The following is a 19,695-nucleotide window of genomic DNA, read 5'->3' on the forward strand; positions in this document are numbered from 1 at the left end:
GAAAACGTGTACGAAAGTGCTGCTAATTGAATTTGTAATGAATTGACTTTACTGCAGTTACTTACCTAGATACATAGTCTACATAGTCTAACTTTTAAGGCTTGTTTTCTGACTGCAGTCTGGTACCACCTACGCTTTTCATCTCAAAGTGTAAGAGCCAATTTATACAGTCTTGTAGCAATTAAATATTGCTATACAAATTATAAACACACTGAATTAAACCTGTTTTTCACAATAAAGCTGCACAGTAGTACAGCTTCAGTACATTTACATGTTCTGGTCTCTTTTGTTACACTCACTTGTGCTCTGTGAACTGGAGATTAGTGCTTTATGTCTTCTGAGCACTCAAGGTTTTATAGCTTCACCTGAAATCAAAGGAATCGGCAGGATTCAATTTATCTGAGTCCCTCATTGAAAATGTGTTATTCAAGGTTTGTTTAAAAGACTCATCACTCGCAGAATTAAATGAATACCTTGAAAAAATACACTCAACTGGAGAGTGACAGTCCCTCCTTGACCTCGACACCACAAAGTCTATTTAGAAGCTGTTATGAAGCTCTTGATTACACAATCTTCCTCAACAGATTGATGTTATACAACTGTACATTTTTGAATCTGTGTTTAAGTGCATCTGGTCCATGCTGGTTATGAACTGAGAATAAAAGTATATGACTGGAGACAACGGAACCTTGTGGTAAGATTGTTTTGTCAAATAAAATATAACATGCATTTCATATCCATGCATTTGTTGGATTGTTTTTATCTCACGCTACTTCAGAGGTTTAGGTTTCTGCTCACACTCTGTTTGCCATATGACAGTTCAGTACTCATATTCTTCTCCATAAGAAGCGCTTTGAAAATGCCCTTTCCTCCCTGACTTTATGAAGACACCACAGCAGCAATGTCATGCTCCATATTTCACGTGACAGACAGGTATATTGATTAGAGTGTAATGGAGGGCCGCACTGAGGCGATGATGTGCTCATGAAGGACGCAGCTATAGGGTCCAAGGAGCTCATCGTGTCCTGTTTGACTGATGGTTGTGTCGTCCCATAGGGGACTCGCAAACAGGCCCACAGAGTATAATATCTGATCCTAATATAGAGGTAAGAAGGTATTACATAATGACACCATAAGGTGATGTATCATTAGGATAAAATGCAATTTGGAGGGGAAAAGTGACACCTTATTTTCATCCAATATGCAAGAGAGAAGTTACATGCATGCATCTTGATGGGATATCCCAATGATAAGATTTATTTTACACTATTTAGTATTCAAATAAGACATTTCTCCTACTTGTATTTTTATTTTGCAAGTTTATGCTTTTTCTCAAAATAAGATGTTGACACCTACTAAACCTCTCTACCCTTCCTTATGCACCACAGCAAGGCCAATGTATGTTTTCTGTCGCCTATTAGAATTCAATTTCTCAAATATGGTGAAAGACACAAGAAAATATGGGAGTGGCTTTATATGTATGTGCAAAGCAGAAAACAAATAGGTTACAAACAAATGGGACATAAGCTAAGGTAAGTAAACATAAAGATACAGCTGCTGAGTATACAGGAAAGTATGAAAATATATTTAAGTATAAACAACATTTAGACGGCATACAGATGATGTATACAGGCCAAGTTGTGACTGTATATTGTTTGTACAGGGTTGCGGTCTGGATGTTTCTGTAAAAGCCTTAATGTTCTGCAATAATGAAAAACAGAGTAAAGACTACAGGAAGGAATATTGAATAAGAAACTTAATAAATTATTTCTATACACAGAGCTGTTTTCAGGATTATTTGAAAAAAAACAAAAAAAAACATGAAAAACCAGAAAACCCCAGGTGTATCAATTCAAAGTGGGACAACTTTATACAGTATATTCAGAATTAAAAGTATAGTTTTTATACAATCCACTATTATATAAATCCCTGGTAATATCAAAATTAAGATTGTTATTTTTCTTATTGTTTTTGCTGTCATTGTTCTGAATATCATAATCAATTATAAGATGTTACACTCGGCTAGTTTTCTATTATTTCCCCTTTAGTAAGTGCTACATTCTGGCCCCTCCTACCTCACGGTATCCTTAGCAGCGGAGCTCTGATCTCTCTCCTGATTGGTCCATTTCCAAGAATCCGCCATATTCAAACTTCCGCCGTCGTTTGTGTGTCTGTTGTCATCGATCTTCTGCTTTCTTTGTACACATTAGGTCCGTTTTCACACGTCTGGACTTTTTCTTTTATTCGCTCTTAGTCTCTAACGATTATTTCAAAACGGGGATTCCTGCAAAATGGAAGAAAATGAAGAAGTCAGTGGAAGGTCGGCTGAAAACAAAAAGCCGAAACTGCGTAGGATATCATCGAGGACGTCCACTACCAGTGTCATCAGCGCCGCAGAGCCCTCTCCACAAAGACTTCGGAGAAACAACTCCAAGAAGTGAGTAGAACATGTCGAAAAAAATGTGATTTCAATATATGTGATTATTTATTTATTTGGAAGCTCTGGATGTTTTAGCACACTTTCGAGCCAACGCTACCCGGTTAGCCAACTGGGACGGGTATGGCTGTTATTGTAACTGGCACACGATGCCTTCAAGTGCACCTCGGAAGCCATAACTTCAGATGTGACCACGATTTGCAATGCAGCAAAATGCGTTTGGTTTACAGTAAATGTACAACAGGGGTTAAATGTATGACAGAAAGTAACGCCCAGTGTCAGTACATTGCAGTTTGTAAAGCAGAGAATATCCACATGATGTCATCAGCGAGTAAACGTAAACATTTCAAAGCTACTAGTTAAAAGGGAGTAAAGATATAATAACAATATGACAATATTGACTGCAAGGACTAGGTATTTTACATTATCAGATTATTGATACATTTACAAATGAATGAAGTGGATTTTAACGTTGCCCATCACAATTTCTGAAAACCCAAAGACTAATTTAATTTAGATTGTCTAAAACAGATAAAATTAGCAAACTGTCGCATTGCAGTGACTTTTCTTTTGAATGAATGATATATTAATAGATTAATCATTTCAGCCCAACAATTAATGTTATGGTCAGATAGATGTACCAATGAGTCATAGCAGCATAATTTGTGATTCTGCAGATGTTATATTTATCCGTTTATAATTATTTAAACTGCCAATACTGTTTTTATTTCACTTAAAGTCTCCTTTATAGTTACTGAATAATATTTAAAGGCCTTAAACTTAACCAGTTGCTGTTAGAAAGGTGCATTTGCTTAGTTAAACTTGTACTGTGCCTGTATTTGCTCTTGCAGGCTTTGAAAAATGCAAACTGTGTCAATATCTGCAGATAGGACTGAGAGAATACTCAATGCTTCAATTGCTGCTTTCCTAGGAATGTAGTAACGTATGTGCTTAAATCATATCGGGATAATTAAACCTACATGGTTATCAGCTTGAAGTTATTACTCTGTTTGCAGGCTTACATGCTTTTTGCATCTCAATAACTTGGTTTGCAACTTTTTTTCAGCGCTGTTTTGGGGTCTTTCTTCCTCCACTCATAATTCCATGTTTTTCCAACTTTTCTTTAGGGCAGGATTACAAGAAAAAGGTAGTGTAGCAGTGTGTTTAGCTGACCTTGGCCTTGACTGCAGCCTCAGGGTGTAATTCCCTAAGAAGGAGACATTGTTACTCTCTGTCGCTGCATTGTTTTGTCACCATAACTGATTTTTTTTAATCGCAGAAACAGAGAGTAGTCAAACTCCTTTTATGGTTTTAAGCTTTAACAACCTTCAGTCATCATCCACACCATTTGACTCTGACACATAACAGTGACCAGAACAAGAATGCCATTTGTGATATTAACAAGCTGTTCTGATTCTCTTTAAATATGAGAATTCTCTGTCTCTCTCTTGGATAAATTTGATCGTCCTCAGTCATATGATAAGATTATTTTCCTCTTTATCAACAGAAGACAAAGAAACATCCTCGGCAGAGTTTTATTTACTCGACAACCAAGTACTTATAAACTTGTTTTCATTGTGCTTGACCTTTGCTTATTTGTCCCATTTCCTGTAGACCTCCACTGCAGAGAGGCAGCTCCTTCACCTTTCTCACTCCAGGGACCCCGTGGGACTTCAGTCTAGTGAGTCAATGTTGACAACATAACACCATCATGTTAGAGTGAAAGCGATCACCTCCATGCACACATCATTTCGTTAAAATAAAGGCAATGCATGTAACGGTTTTATTAATTTCTTATGCTGGTATCACTAATACATGGAATTCCTTACTTAGATTTTGGGCTGCCATTGTAACATTTATATCAGAGTTGTTGCTGACAATGTGTTGTTGTGAAAGTAACCGGTGCTTATTCATGTGTTGCTGCAGAAGAGGAAGCGCAAAGAGAAGGAGGATGACACCGTCAGCCTGTCCAGCTTTGACCTCAAGGTGAGAGTCAGGGCAGCTTCCCGTCTGGTTTGTGATGCTGAGTCTCGTGGAGCACTCTTGAACATGTCCTCACAACAAACTCTAATCCTTCTGAATGATATAGGTACTCACTGCAGATAGCAATGAGGGCTGTTTGTTATGAACTCAGCATAATCTCGCTGTCCTTCAGACTGGTACAAGGGTCTGTCTGATGAAACCATAACAGAAACATAGATTTTAACTTTGACACCATAACTTTGAACTTAAGCAAAAGTCAGCTATAAAACTTAAGAGTGGAGATTTTCATTTGCCACATCACACTAAACTAAAGCTTTATAATGTATCAAAACTATATTGTTAGTAATTAAGACATAGTGAATGTGATAAATAATTCAATCCTATATCTGAAACTGCAGAACTTCCTTTTTGTATGAGCTAAAACTATTAGTGAAGTGCACATATTTAGTTGCAGTATTACAGACATTTGTTTAAAGCTGTAAGGAACATTTATAGAACGCATATGAGGATGTAACAATTATTATTTGTATGATGGTTAAAACTCTGTCTGCAGAGATGTCTATGGAGGAAAATACTTTCATTTTGGGGGGATGCATCCTCCCGATCTTGCTTGATCTTAATATTTACATACTGAAGACTGTTTTCTTGGACTTTATTAGAAGAAAACAAAGACATGGGATAAGGCCTTGGATTAAATGTTTATGTTGGTGAAAAATAAGTTTACTCTGTGGCAAATTAAATGAGTATGAAAAGATTTGAGTACTTTTCATACATTTGTGGAACCTGATGACTTGGAGAATGTACTGATTCAAAGAGACAACTTGGACGACTTTTGACGGATAGTAAAGTTGATCTTACTATCAGAGGTGTAAAGAGCACTGAAATATTCTACTCGAGTAGAAGTACTGTTACTTGACTGAAGTTGTACTCAAGTAAATGTAAAAGTACTTCTGTAAAAAATGAAAGTAAAGTTACTTTCCCACACTGCTGATTTTTTTTACAATAATCAAATTTTGCCAAGATTACCATACACATGCAACCTATGCAAATGAAATAAAATTAAACTTTGTAACTTTTTAAACCTCGGCCCTATGTTTGAAGAGTAAGATCCATTGTTTAGTCAGAAACAGCAGTAATATAGCTTTCTTCATAGACACCGGACTCCATTGACAAAAACTCTACTTTTTCCTCACAGAACACGGGAGTTGCTGATGGTCTACCGCTGCCTCGATCGGTTAGTTTGTTTGTGTTGTTTTAAAGTGTTAGTTCGATTCAGAACTAACGCGTGTTTCGGGGCGAAATGTGGTAGTGGTAGACCAGCAAGTCCCGTGTTCTGTGAGCTAAAATGGCTGTTTTCATTAATGGAGTCAGGTGGCTTTGAAGAGAGAGATCTAACGGCCGTTTCTGGTTAAACAAAAAACTTTTGGCGCATTGCATTACACTTTGATCTGATCGGCCTGTCTTAGATGCGATGCATTTGATTGGTGTCTGGTCCAAGTCAGTTTTTCTTTCTAGCTCGCAATATCCATCGATAAATATATTACTCAGTAATGGATGGACGTACAAATGTAGCAAATTACTTTACTTCATTTAAAACACAGTTAAGTAAAAGTAAAATTAGTGACTACGGTACACAAAAAAGCTACTCAATTACAGTAATCTGAGTACTTGTAATTTGTTACTCCCACCTTTGTTTAGCATGTGATAAACCTTTTAAATTCAAATTTACAATTTTATGTCCTTGATTCCCAGGAACCCAGTAACAAGCGTGTTCGACCTCTGGCCAAAGTGTCCTCCCTCGTCAACTTGATTTCTCCGTCAAAGAATGGAGCAGTGCGACGCTTTGGTCAGACCATCCAGGTAGATGTCATACTCTTGTGTCCCTCACTCTACAAAGTTACCATGTACCAACAGCATTTGGGTTTGACTGAAATTTGTTTTTTATTTTTCTTAGTCGATGTCATCACGTAGTGACAGCAAGTCACCAGGGATGTCCCTCAAAGGCAGCAGCAAGGCCGCAGGTCCCACTCCCACAAAACGCAGAAACAGCACACTGTGGTCTGAGACGCTGGACGTCCATCAGAAGAGCACATTCTCCACTAAAGAGATCAAGAGACAAGAGGTCCTGCAGTCTCACTCTTTTTAAAGTCTTGAGCACTGTTCATGTACAGAGAGCAGAAAAATTAACTTCTTCTTCTGATTCTTCTTCAGGCGATTTATGAGCTCTACAGGGGAGAGCAGGATCTCATCGAAGATCTCCAACTGGCCCGAAAGGTACAAACATTTTTATTTAAAGTTATTTATCGAAACATTTATGCTCCCTTTGAAGGCTTTTTTCTTATAAATGTACACTCTGCTTCTTCTTTACATGTAGGCATACCATGATCCGATGCTCAAACTCTCCATCATGACGGAGGGGGAACTAGCTCACATATTTGGAGACCTGGATGCATACATCCCTTTACATGAGGGTAAGTTAGCACTAACCACTCTTTAACTGTTAGTCATCAATAAAGAAATTGATATCCAACAAGTGTTTCATACCGTGTGTGCGTTTTGTTTTAATCTACAGACCTGTTGATGAAACTGACAGAGGGAACTGGCCCTGATGGAACAGTAGCTCAGATTGGCCAAATAGTTATAGACTGGGTAAGTTTGAGTATACAGTATCTGTTGATGTTCACCTTACACACATTATCTCCACATATTATCATTGAAAGCATGTAAATATTACTGCTTCTTCTCAGCTGCCCGGTCTGAACGCCTACAAAGGCTACTGCAGCAACCAGCTTGCAGCTAAAGCCCTGCTGGACCAGAAAAAGCAGGACAGGCGGGTGCAGGATTTCCTGCAGCGCTGTTTGGAGTCGCCCTTCAGCAGGAAGCTGGACCTCTGGAGCTTCCTAGACATCCCACGTTCACGGCTAGTGAAATACCCACTGCTGCTACGAGAGATCCTCAGGCACACTCCTCCTGATCATGCAGATGTAGCCACTCTGGAGAGAGCTGTGAGTTATTCACATATAGCTGTTAAATCTAATGAATAACTTGGCTTTATTTACACTGATTATTTAGTTGTGTATATTTTTCCAAATAGCCAACTGATGTGTCTTTCTTTAATTATCCAGATCGCAATCATCCAGGAGATTCTGTCTGATATCAACATGAGAAAAGGGGAGTCTGAGTGCCAGTATTATATAGACAAGCTGGAGTACCTGGATGATAAGCAGCGGGATCCTCTCATAGACAACTGCAAGACACTTCTTTGTCACGGAGAGCTGCGGAGCAAGAGCGGCTCGGTAAGAATCAGGATTAATCTCCTTCTTAGAAATATCCACATGCATGTTTTTTGTCTTGTTTTACAACAAGGTATGTGTTCCTTCACAGAGGCTGCATGTGTTCCTGTTCTCTGAGCTCTTGGTTCTGACCCGGCCGGTGACCCGCAACGACAGGAGCTGCTTCCAAGTGTACCGACAGCCCATCCCAGTTCGAGACTTGGCTCTGGAAGACCTGCTGGACGGAGAGATCCGCATGGGGGGGTCCTTCAGAGGGGCTTTCACCAATGGAGAGAAAGGTGGGTTGAGTTGAGTTTGTCGTTGTCGTTGAGGCTTTTTTTCCTTTTTTTTCATTTGGCTCATTTTCTTCATACATGTTTTAGTGTTTAAATTTTTCCAGCAAAAAATGCCGAACATTTGCTGATATCAGCTTTTCAAGTTTTACTGGTTTTGTCTTTTTCTCATCAATAAAAATATTATGTCTCAGTTTCTCTCAGCTCTATCTCAGTCCATTTTACATTGGACCAAGCAATGCCGGCGTGTGTTTTTACATAGCATTCCAGCGTTGTGGAAAAGGTGTGCGAGGTGTAAACAAACAGCGCATGCTTTGCATACATTCACACGGCGCTGTTACGCTCTGTCGGCACTGTTTACACAGGTGCTGTTTCGCCTCTGATGCTGGCTCAGAAGCGGAACGAATTCGCCCCACCATTATGCCATGTGTTTTACATCGAAGACGAAACAAAACAGACGCGTAATAATCCCGCCTTGAACTGGCAGTGTATGAGGGGCTATTATTTCTTATGATCATTATGAGGAGTGGAGTAGGGGAATTGGGGTAGTGCGTATCCTAGTTTGGGTTCCTGGAAGTTCAAAATCCTGATAGCAGGACTCTACTTTTTGCAGGAAGTTCCATTAAACTAGAGCTTTCCTATACGTTTCTTCTTTAGAAGATCAACTTGACCGTATTTTTTTTCTTTCTAGCCAAGAACATTTTCCGTGTAAGCTCTCTGGATCCATCCCACGGCCAATCTCACACCCTGTATGTCAATGACGTCTACCACAAGCAGCAGTGGCTCAACTGCCTACGCACTGCGATTGCCCAACAGCCACCCAGAGCTAAGCAGGAAGAAGTTGTCCCAGCCAAACGTCGCTTATCCACCGTCTCAGCCGCCATGTATGACGAGGAGACGGATGAGAACTGTCCGCCCGTGTCAGGTCCTAAACTCAGGCCTCAGACACTCTCCAAAACCAGACTGGACCGGAAGTTTCAAGGCTCGCTAAAGAGGAAGGAGACTGGAGTGTAGACATTTAATCTGGAAAAAAGGGTTCTTCTTAGACACGTGTCCTGGTTGTTTACACGTGTCTTACAGTGAATTTTCATGCAAGAATTATTTTTGTGTTTTGTCTGTCTTTGTAGCTGCACTGAAAACAAACCTTCCAATCATTTCCGTCCAAATGTCCATTAAATTTGAGAAGTTTAACAAGTGTTATTAGTTTACAAAAAAAGTGATGTGGCTTAAATGTATGTTTACACTACTAAAATGTGTGTGGAATTAGGGTTTTATATGTCTACAAAAGTTTTAAAGAAACTAAATACCACTTGTTATTCCAGTTTCCACACATTTAAACTTTTATCAGTTTTTTAAAATGTCACTGCATCTATATTGTAGGGAAAATGTCTGCAGTTTTAAGTGTTATCTCTGTAAAGATAAGGGATCAAGCAACACAGAAACTGCCTCAGGAAGCAGTGAGGTGAGACATATCTGGCAGTGTTTGATTAGATGTAAGATAACAAGCACGAACACAAGTTAGATCGATGAAGGGCAACCATGGAAACGACAAGATGAAAAATAATTTCATGGGGAAGAAATATTCATTGTGAAAAAAGAACGTAGTTATGAATGAGTCACGCGTATTACTGCCTGTTAGACCGTGTGTTACACAACGCCAACGTCCGCTCGTCTGTACTTTGACCCCCACAGTCACTTCCTTTTACTGTTGACAGAGCTGTTCATCGGTTTGTTGCAACATTTGTCTAGCAAACAGAAGCTGAGGAAAGCTCTGAAGTGTGCTCCCTTCAACTAAGTGTACTGAAAATTGATACCACCTTAATGCAGTTTTCTGTCCTGAAAAAGGTCTTGGTTGTGTTTTTCACTTTTCTGTCCTGAAACATTAAAACCCATTTTTAAAAAAAACACTTAACTTGTTCACATTATTTGTTAGTTTTTCACCCTTGTTCTTTTTTATCAAATACAGATGACCTTTGGAAAACTAAGGGGTGCTGATTTAGCTCAGGTGGTAGAGAAGGTGCAGGTTTGACTCCCGGACTGCAGATCATTTGGTGCCCGTCTCTCTTCAGCTGCCCTATCAATGAAAGGCAAAAAGCCCAATAAATAATCTAAAAACTAAAGAAGGATCTACAGAAGTATTTACATTTCTTATTTATCTTGTATATCTTATTCTTATCTCTACAAACCTGTAGAGCTAGATTTATATTTGATACCTAAAATATCTGTTGCTGATGTTTATGAAGGTTCTCAGTCATGCAGGTCATGGTAATGCAAAGCTTCAAATTCAAAAAGCAACTGGACTTGAAGTTCTTGAAGACCGCTGGTTTGAAAGAAGTGTTATGGAAGCCATCTATGTTAAGCTTGAATAACCAGCCCTTAACAGAGGTGGTGGCCTAAGACACCACCAATCACCCTCACACGATGTAGTTTTAAATTCTCTGCCCAAACAGCTGAGATCACACTCAGGATCATGTGAATGACCCACCAACACCAGAGGCTGTTAACAACTCTCAATACTAGGTCAACAGCCCAGGTTAGCGACTCTCACTTGATTACGCATCTATTAGCATATTAATGACCTACAGAGGCCTATATTTCTAGCTCCGTCCACCAGTCAGCTTAGAACTGAAGAAGCCTTTCGGATAAGAGGTGAAACGTCTTCAAGAACTTGTTGCCTTTTGGGTTCAAATCTGTTGCTATTCTTATGTTTCTCTTGTGTTTGTACTGTCAGAGATCATGAGTAATACTGATAAGAAAGAGCGTCAATGCATTTGAAAACCATAGACACAAAATGACTCATCAGGAAATGCAAACTGAAACTGCAAGAAGAGGAAGTATCTTTTGAATGTATTTTGCCCTTCAGTGAGATTCACTTCGCCCTGTCTGGACAGCTCTTAGTAGGCATTAGATTGGTTTTAACTCATGTGTCATCAGACTATTATATAGGTTCAGGTGTTTGGGACAAGATCAGGATCATTACGTTCCAACCAACATTTGCTTCTCAAAGGCCTGCGAAAGTCAAGTTGCATACCAAATCACATCCTGTTTCACTACAGCGGCCTCTCACATAGTGTCAGCCGTTTAACCTGCGGTATTTATAGCTCATGGTGTGTGACAAACTCAAGCAGCTTCTGCTACAACAATGGTGCTGAAACTCCTCCGAAAAAAATATCTGCTGTGGTAAGACACTGTTGAATGCGTAGTTCAGGGCTGCCAATGTTGGACGTTAATCAGTCTTTCTGGTGGTGTCATGTATCTTCTTTTCATCCATTGACTAATGCCTTATTATATTCTTTTGTAAATAGTAGCTTAGTGTTTTACTAAAGAAACAAAATGTCTTGCTATTCGATGTCCTGCAAACTTGCTAAACACCCGCATTTCCTAGGGGAGATCATTGGAGACAGCTGATAGGGCTGCTCTGTTTCAGGTAGGATCAAATTACAACAAGGTCAAGGAAATATAGACTATGAACAAAGTCAAAGAATTTGGCCCCCTTTTTTTCTGTTTAAACAACCATCCCTCACCTTTAACCACTTTTATCAGCCACATATTTAACAGAATAAAACTGTTGCACTCATTCCATTTTTCTATTTCCATTTTGATATGTCTTTTAAAACCTTTAGGGATCCACATATTGCCTTAATTATAGTAGGTATAACAATCACGTACTAGATATAGGTGGAACTACAAAGACTGGTTTCTATTCACAATGACAAGTAATACATTTAGGTAATACATTTACACCTAATCCACCTGTTGTTACATAGTTTTACTACCACATGTACATTTATAGTCTTGTTTACAGACCTGAATACTACTATTTGATTAATCTTAGTTTTAGAGCTCATCATGCCATACTGTGAAAAAATGCTGTATATTGTTTGATACAATGCCTTGGAATAAGCTATCCTTACATTTTGTTGCCTCATGCACTATAAATTCAAAACCATGCCTTCAAAATAGGCTTTAAACCATAGACTGTATAAATAAGCTTTAAACTGAATGTCTTGTCTTAGTAGGAACTTGCTGTTAGAAGGTAGTCAGTCCGGTTTAACAGGAAGTAGCGCAGACTGTCTTTTGATAGAAGCCTGCTAACAACTATGGTGTCAGGTGTGCGCTTAAACTATACTCAAGACAGGACTACATTCTCAAATTACAACTGATAAGACTGATTACCCTGATATATTTTTACTTTTGGTCATTTTGTGTTAATGTGAACATTTATTGTAATTTCATCCGTTATTTTTAAACTTTCCTGGCTAGCCTTAGCTTCTGGCTAGCTAACGTCTTGCTAGTAAACGATAGACGTTCGAGCGGAAGTCAGGATTTTTTGTCGCCCAATTATTTTTATTTTCTTCATATTTTTTATATTATTTAACTGCTAATTAATGAAAAGCTTAAATAAAGTATAATATTATTCAGCTCCGGCAAAGTTTAGATGTTGCCTTAGTTCAACTCAATGTTTTTGTATCTTCATTGAAATGTACTCTTATTTTCCAGTTACACTACCTTGCCTACCTTAACATACCAAGCTCAGTGATTTTAGATGCAATTTAAAAGCCATCATTGAACTTTTAGAAATAATTATGACCAAAAAAAAGTATCCTTTAAGAGCAGTAACATTTTCTTAATTAAAAGAGCCGGTTTCCTGTCCCAAAATTATGGTATTATAAAAGAACATGATGCCAACCCATTACTTTTAGAAATGTTTTGGCCTTAAATTAGTCCAATTTAAGTATCTTGACTCAAGACATATATTAATCAGCCTGTGAATTACTCGCCTAACTTTTTAATCCCAGAAATTAAATTCCTGCAGGTTGCATAAACCATTAACCTCCCTGAAAAAGCAACTTTCGTTTTTTTTTTTTTATTGGTTTGACTTATATACACAGATGACATTCTGAAGATCTGCAGATTTTTAATTTCAAATATCTGACAAAAACTTTTTTGTTCATATAATTAAAAAGTCTTTATCAGAGATTTCACACTTGATTCTTGTCAGGCTTTGCAGGGGAGGCTCATGTTCTGACATGTTTCTTTCTGCAAGTCAGACTGGTGAATTCATTTATTATCTGTGGGTGTGCCTCATTCTTATTTCAGGCTGCAGACTGCTCTCATTGAATCTTCAGGAGGTTCCTCTCATTGCGTTTCTTTTGGTCTAAAAAAAAAGTGTAGTTTTTGAAGAAGGGAACATTGTCAGAAAAAAAAAAGTTCAGTTAGAACAGAATACAAAACACATCAGTTTGAACAGTCCAGTAGTTGTCTATTTATTTACACTAATTTAATAGAGGTAGAACCATCTGTATTATGTACAAATTTACATTAAATATAAATAGTTACAGATTATATACAAATAAATACAGTATAATCCTAGTAATCTGACTACTTCATGGTCCCTTTGGGTTCAACAAAGTGTTACACACATTGTACATTCATACTTACTCCACCACGATGAGCAAGCCAAGTTCAAGTAAACCCGATTAAGCAATACTTTTACTTTTACTTTCGCAATACAGTTACTCAAATACTCCCAGGTGATGACATATGGTTGGTAGTGTTACCAAAGCTTCTGGGAAGCTATTGTTAAAGGCTCCATTACTGTGGCTTATTAGACCTCTGCTCAGGCGGAAGGTGGGCTGAGCTTTGTTGGCAGTTATGTGAGGTCATTTGACTCTGTGCACTATTTCAGCAATCTATTGGATATAGTCTTTAGTACAGAGCCGATGTTCCAGACTTAAGCATCTGCTCAGTTTTTGCAGTTCATTCCAACCCATCATCACATCAGCTGATCAAGAGAGAGAAAAAGAGAGAAGCCTAGTAATGTTTGTTCGTAAATATTACGATCAAGCACAAATCATCTGAATCAAATGGCAACTCCAAAGTTGAGACAGCACACATCACAACACAAACACTACAGAAAATTAATAGCTGATGAAAAGGTAATTCTGCTCCTGTGCGACGGAGGTGTGTTTATGTCGGAGAACCTGGGCTAGATGCATTGTGCCCAAATTTTCTGACATGTAATTCTGACTTGAAAACCATTCAACAATGCTCCATTGCACTTTTCCATGTCAGATGTAATTTTTTTCTGAGTTCCTAGTACAATGGTTTGCAGCATAATAAGAAAGGTGTCATTTTAATTTAAAAATAAAAGTCCGACCAGCCTCTATGCAGACAGTGTGATTGCAATTCACCTCAAGGTCGCCATTAAGAGCAGCCATTTTTCTTTTGCAAACAAGCTAAAGACAAACATGACAAACCTACTGTGCACAGCTTACCAAGCATGAAACAGCAGGGTTTAAGTAAATGAAGAGACAAAACTAAAAAAGGTAAAAGCAAGCAACTGTTGGACTTAACATTAATTTTGTGGCCCTTAAATGGACTCCAGTAAGATGCTCTTGATGCTCTGTGTCTGCTGAATGTATAGGGAGGAAGTCGTTTACTAAGAGTTTATCAAGAACATCTTTATGAGCTGATGGCTCTATATGAAGGCCATTTTGCTGTTCCCAACAGGTAAATTGGTTTAGTTAACATGCAGATTAAGCTCTTTTGTGTCTTGCTTTGGGTCAATGACTTTTTCTGTGCAGTGTGCACACTACTGGTTTGGCTGTGATCATCTGTCCTTCACTTCTTCCAAATTCAACATCCTGCCATGTGACTTTCCAGAAAGAGAACCAGCAGAGAGCCAGCAGACCCTCGTCTAAACTTTAAACTACAAAGAACTGCATTTTAAGTTGCCTAGAGGTGATTAAATTTCAATAACTGGAGGTGGTATGTAAGAAAGAAAACATATGATACGATTGGGCAAGTCCAGCTTGGAAACAACTTCACATGCTCTGGTTCCGAGAGTCTCTCTCAAAGCCACCCTGCTGATCTGCTGCAGACTGAGGGGGGTATCTAAGGAAGAGAAAGCACCAGAAATGACATTTTATCTTATCTTAGATGATCTATATACAGGACTAGGACAGGATGTGCACTTTAAATAAACAAACTTACTCTCATAGAAGTCCAGGCAGAGATAAGAGGGAGATCCCACACTGGTGTAATGGATTGGTTTTTTGTTCAAGTTATCCCTGGCATACATATTTCCTCCAAACTCCACAAGTAGCTCAATCAGGTCCACGTTCTTTACTTTGGCTGCATGGTGAAGGGCCGTCTCATGTAGCTTGGCAGCATTCACATTTGCCCCTTTGAAAAGAAAGAAAGAACTACATCATTAGCAGTAAGTATAAACACAGCACAGCAGTTAGCTCTTAATAAATTATTCAGATCGTCCTCATGAGGAATGAGTGGCTTACTGGTGTTGCAAGCACCACTGAATCTGTGTTAAACTTAAAGTGACAGCAGCTGGGCTCTCAGTATTTAATTGTGACATATAATTGAACAGGCACAACAAAGCGCTGTTTTTCTTTCTAGTCAACGAAAACTAAACTATTTTCAATGACTGTAGCAAAGAGGGGAGATGAGTCACTGTCATGGCATGCTGGCTACTTTATCGTTAATTATCAACTTGATAGTTACAGCATTAACTGTTCTCAGGTGGGTAAAGTAAGCATTTTAAAAGCTTCCTCAGTGTAACTTATGGTTATTTCACTCTTACTGAGTATTACGCCAAATAAACCTACAGTATATCATCTATTACGAACGTGAATTTCAATAAATGAACCACAATTTGGAATAAAATCAGTAAAATTGTAAAATAAGGGTACCAGTAACATATTTAAGTAATGATGCCTAAACGCATCATGTATGATGAATTCCTGTATCTCTTGGTGTTGATCAATTCACTATAACTTCATGTGATGAGTTCACAGTCACTAGGTTATAAGTTAAAGGTATAATCTTGAAGATTTTCTTTTAAATAAATGTCTGTGACGCGTTTTCCATCACCCAGCAGTGGTTGGTCTGCCAGAGAGGGTAGGCAGTAATCTACTATGGCTGAACAAACAAAGAAAGATCAATGACTACAGATACAACTTCAAAAATAAGTGAAAATCCAAAGAAAAAGAAACAAACTCGACGCTCAGATGAAGCAAACAGTCTAAAAAGGAAAGCGACCGTCAGCGAGGAAAATCAAGAGTTACAACCGGAGCCAACCGTGGACATCTGGTTAAATTGGGAAGTGTACTCACGCAATTACCGTTTATCGCTATTAGGTGCCACCAAAGAGAACGAAACTGAAATCTTTGAGATTATAACTTTAAGGAACGTCAGTTCAGAGTTACTTCATACATTACGTAATTGACGTGTTGAAATTAGCTGTATTCCAGTAAACACGTACACTATATTTCAGATTTGAGATATTTTCTAAGCCTCTCTGAGAGCAGAACAGAACCTGTTCTCATGGAAATACGAAGCTTTGTTTGTGGGCAAACATTTATCTAATAAAGATAGATACAGAAATACAATTACATGAATACATTTCTATTTAACTTAACTGATGATTTGTTCCCTTATTTGAAAAGTATAACCGTGATATCAATACTGTAGAAAGAGATGGGGCACCAGACATTGTCATGATAATAATGTGGTTACTATAATATCATGAAATATCCTAAATGTTGTCCAAGTCACAAATAAAACATTTAATATATATATATATTTTTACTTTTCTTCAGTTGTAAAAGTGGTTTGTTTATTGATCATTACACAAATCATCTTATGTTAAAGTCCTATTAAATAATGAAAAAGTATCCTTTGCCATGTTATTATTATATATAAAAAAGTAATAGTAACAACCAAAGTATCACAATAAACTGCAAAATTATCTATATAAAAGGTTTCATGCTAAAATGCAGCACTGGTCCACGATAAACATCAAATCACCTGCATTGAGGAGAACTTTGGCGCAGTCATAATGTTGCCTTGCACAGGCTACATGAAGCGGTGTGCCGTAGTGGCAGTCATGGGCCTCCATGAAAGCTCCTTGATCAATCATGAGCTGAACGCAGTCTGAATTACCTGTTGTGACAAATGGTGGGTGAGGGGTTAAGATGAAACAAGCCTTACAAGACTGTCCTACTTTGGTATTGTGACATTTTCCCAAGAGAAACAGGATCAGCAGGTAGAACACAATGTTCTGAGGAATTTGAATACAGAGTTCAATAGTGGGCGTTTTGTAACAAACGTGGGTGCAGCCAAAATGGTGTACAGCATGATGCAAAGCTAACCCAGCTACCACTTTCCTCAAAGTGAATACATTCTAGCCAGCAGGCCTTTAACACGTTAGTCAGGGAAACAGAACAATGCTTAAGGTAAACACACAAAGGTCCCATGCTGTTACTACTTTGCTAACTTATGGAGATGTGTTCTGCTCTAACCTCTTGGCTGTGTGCAACTAAAAGTTAAATACTGATTGATGGGTGGATATCATGATATTATCGGTTGAAATTTGTTAAGCTAACATAAGCACACGTCATATATTTTACAGGAATTAAACATGGTTGGATTTTCATTAAAGGATAAAGAGAAATGGATTTCCTCTATATTTGGCATTTAATTATAAATAGGTGCGCAATAGGACAAGGAATGTGATCTGAAAGGCATATTTCATTAAATCCCACCTCTCTGCTGCTCTGCAGTAGAGTGACTTTGCAAGCATGACTTGGAGAGAAATCCCCGGAGGCTGGGAGTCAAATTAGAGTACGGAAGCTGTTGTTCAGCTTAAATAGATTTTGGCTGCAGTTTCACTTTAAAGCTTTCTCTTGACTTATGTCTGTTGTCAGATCAATACTGCAATCAACTGAGAGTGTTTCCCTCCTTAGTAAGCATAGCCTAAGCATTTTGTCGAAATCTTTTAGTGGAACTTGTTTTTATTTTACTACTAAAACTTGAAAGGCTTTTCTTTAATAATCAAGGACTGAATAGTAAAGAGCTCTCATATTGCATTCTGCTTTAGTTAGCTAATGCTTTCCAACTGGTTACAAACTTAGTCAAATTAGCCATGTAAAAAATGTGCTCCCAGCACAACTTACTGAACACTAAGGAGGCAGTGTCCTTAAGAACTGACAGGATGATTCATTAACACAAACACTGTGTTGAATCAGACCTGGCAGTGCAGGAGCAAAGACATCTTGATGGATGGATACATGGCTCAAAACATTCCTTTATGATGTTGTATGTACTGTAACAAGACGCACCTCCCATGCAAGCTTCATGAAGAGGTGAGAAGGTAAACAGTGTAGGATTTACTGTTGCACCATACTCCAACAGCAGCTTCACACACTCCAGGCTGCCGGCTGCACAGGCATCACACAGTGGAGTGCTGCCATCAATGTTACGAGCATCCACCTGGGTCAAAAAAAGTCAAAAATACACCAGTCAGTCAATCATGCACTAATGAAGAAAGCTATCTACTTCCTGCAAAGCATTTCTCTTTTGCACATCCCTATGACGCCATCTTACCTGTGCACCAGCGTCCAGCAGCAGCCTGACGCATTGGGTCTGTCCTTGTATGCACGCCTCATGCAGAGGGGTGATAGAGTCCACTGCCACGATGTTAACTGCTGCACCTCCCTCAATCAGCTGCTGCAGCTGGAGGGCCCTGCCTTGTGCAGCAGCCTCATGAACTGCTGACCGGTCCGTCCAGAATCCAAGACCATGAGCTGCAAATGCGTAGAGCAAAACAAGCGTAAGCCTGTCTATTCGTGATTTTTCTGGGTATTGAATTAAGATTATCAAACCTTCTCTTCTCTTCAAGTTCAATTTTATTTTTCTATTTTAACCAAACAAATATGAAGCTGAAATATTGTTACCTCAACCAAGGAGGTTATGTTTTTATCAATGCCATTTGTCTGTTGGTTGGCAGGATTAAGGAATAACAATAATAGCAATAATAGTGGATCTAACTCATGAACACACAATGAGATTTGCCAAATTGTAACACTGGTATTTTCACAATAGATCAGAATTACAATAAAATAATTTTCCAATCATTTCGAAGAGCGATGCTGTTGCACAACATGCACAGTAGTGCGTGCTGGCCTCACTAACAAGCTTAAGCTTGCCATCATGCTCTCAAACTAACGTCAGCCAAGTTAAGAAACCACACTAGCTAATGTGTACCTAGCTAAATCGTTATGATTGACAAGACTGAGAGCTAGCTAGTCAACATGAAACGAAAGTGAATGAAAGCTTGTCATCGCTACTAAAAAACCTCATCCACCAATTTCATTAATCGCTTAGCTAGCATACTTAGTTTTAGTAAATTGTTGTCTTGGTTTGCTGTTCGTCACCAACTGTAAGCTACTTACCGATTTCTCCATACAAGGACGGTCTGGCACGAGTGATCTCCATTTCATGTTACCGTTTTCTCCTGTGTAAACCACGAAGAATCAGCCAAACACGTTATTCATTTTGAAGAAAAATGCAAAAGAAAGAAAGGGTTACATTACTACACAGAACACGCTGGGAAGAAGGAGAACATGGTGCTGCTCATTGAAAGCGACCGAGCTCAGTCCAAATAAACATCGCCCTGGAATTCTGGGATATGTAGTCAGCTGAACTACAAAAAGTTACCTAAATGTTTCCTACATTCAACCATAGATACAGTCTTTGCATTCAACTTAAAAGAAACATTAATTCACACATTAAAAGAAGGACATATACGAATAGTAAATCTGTGGATACATTTTAATTTTAAACGGCAAAAAGTAGTAAAACCAATGTATTTAATTATTTATTTGCCTGCTGCCTGTCTTCTTCCAGCGTG

At 38.5% G+C, this 19,695-nt stretch overlaps 2 protein-coding genes across 4 annotated transcripts; one reads left to right on the top strand and one right to left on the bottom strand.

The window, feature by feature from the left end:
• Positions 1-2,211: 2,211 nt before the first annotated feature.
• On the top strand, positions 2,212-9,890 carry LOC138612507 (neuroepithelial cell-transforming gene 1 protein-like). 2 transcript variants are annotated; one of them, XM_069685811.1, is made up of 13 exons: positions 2,212-2,437; positions 4,052-4,118; positions 4,364-4,423; positions 5,616-5,654; positions 6,173-6,280; positions 6,375-6,542; positions 6,632-6,694; positions 6,795-6,891; positions 6,993-7,069; positions 7,168-7,425; positions 7,546-7,716; positions 7,805-7,991; positions 8,677-9,890. In XM_069685811.1, exons 1-13 carry the CDS (start codon positions 2,292-2,294, stop codon positions 8,997-8,999), a joined length of 1,764 nt encoding a protein of 587 aa, XP_069541912.1. In that variant the 5' UTR covers positions 2,212-2,291; the 3' UTR covers positions 9,000-9,890. The 2 variants fall into 2 exon arrangements, with proteins under 2 accessions (XP_069541912.1, XP_069541913.1); XM_069685812.1 differs by lacking the exon at positions 5,616-5,654.
• A 3,351-nt stretch (positions 9,891-13,241) lies between these two features.
• LOC138612911 (ankyrin repeat and SOCS box protein 13-like) lies at positions 13,242-19,459 on the bottom strand. Of its 2 annotated transcripts, none has more exons than XM_069686434.1 (6): positions 19,238-19,459; positions 18,390-18,589; positions 18,125-18,275; positions 16,812-16,946; positions 14,982-15,173; positions 13,242-14,882 (listed from the first exon to the last, which is right to left on the bottom strand). In XM_069686434.1, the coding sequence occupies exons 1-6, from the start codon at positions 19,278-19,280 to the stop codon at positions 14,734-14,736; spliced, it is 870 nt and encodes a 289-aa protein (XP_069542535.1). In that variant the 5' UTR covers positions 19,281-19,459; the 3' UTR covers positions 13,242-14,733. The 2 variants fall into 2 exon arrangements, with proteins under 2 accessions (XP_069542535.1, XP_069542536.1); XM_069686435.1 differs by having other exon boundaries at positions 18,390-18,640; positions 19,234-19,459.
• Between the last annotated feature and the right edge of the window lie 236 nt (positions 19,460-19,695).

The sequence above is a fragment of the Semicossyphus pulcher genome, unplaced genomic scaffold (assembly GCF_022749685.1).
Source record: "Semicossyphus pulcher isolate SPU_LCO1_2020_fin unplaced genomic scaffold, fSemPul1.0.p SCAF_8, whole genome shotgun sequence".
NCBI classification, from domain to species: domain Eukaryota; kingdom Metazoa; phylum Chordata; class Actinopteri; order Labriformes; family Labridae; genus Semicossyphus; species Semicossyphus pulcher.

Bases quoted from the DNA above. Each gene is read 5' to 3' on its own strand.
- LOC138612911 (XM_069686435.1), bottom strand. From the start codon at position 19,285: ATGAAATGGAGATCACTCGTGCCAGACCGTCCTTGTATGGAGAAATCG. The intron at 18,641-19,233 runs GTAGCTTACAGT...TTCAATACCCAG, and splicing joins TTGTATGGAGAAATCGGTAA to AAAAATCACGAATAGACAGG. The intron at 14,883-14,981 runs GTAAGTTTGTTT...TCTCTTCCTTAG, and splicing joins CTGCCTGGACTTCTATGAGA to ATACCCCCCTCAGTCTGCAG.
- LOC138612507 (XM_069685811.1), top strand. From the start codon at position 2,292: ATGGAAGAAAATGAAGAAGTCAGTGGAAGGTCGGCTGAAAACAAAAAG. The intron at 5,655-6,172 runs GTTAGTTTGTTT...CTTGATTCCCAG, and splicing joins GTCTACCGCTGCCTCGATCG to GAACCCAGTAACAAGCGTGT. The intron at 6,892-6,992 runs GTAAGTTAGCAC...TTTAATCTACAG, and splicing joins ATACATCCCTTTACATGAGG to ACCTGTTGATGAAACTGACA.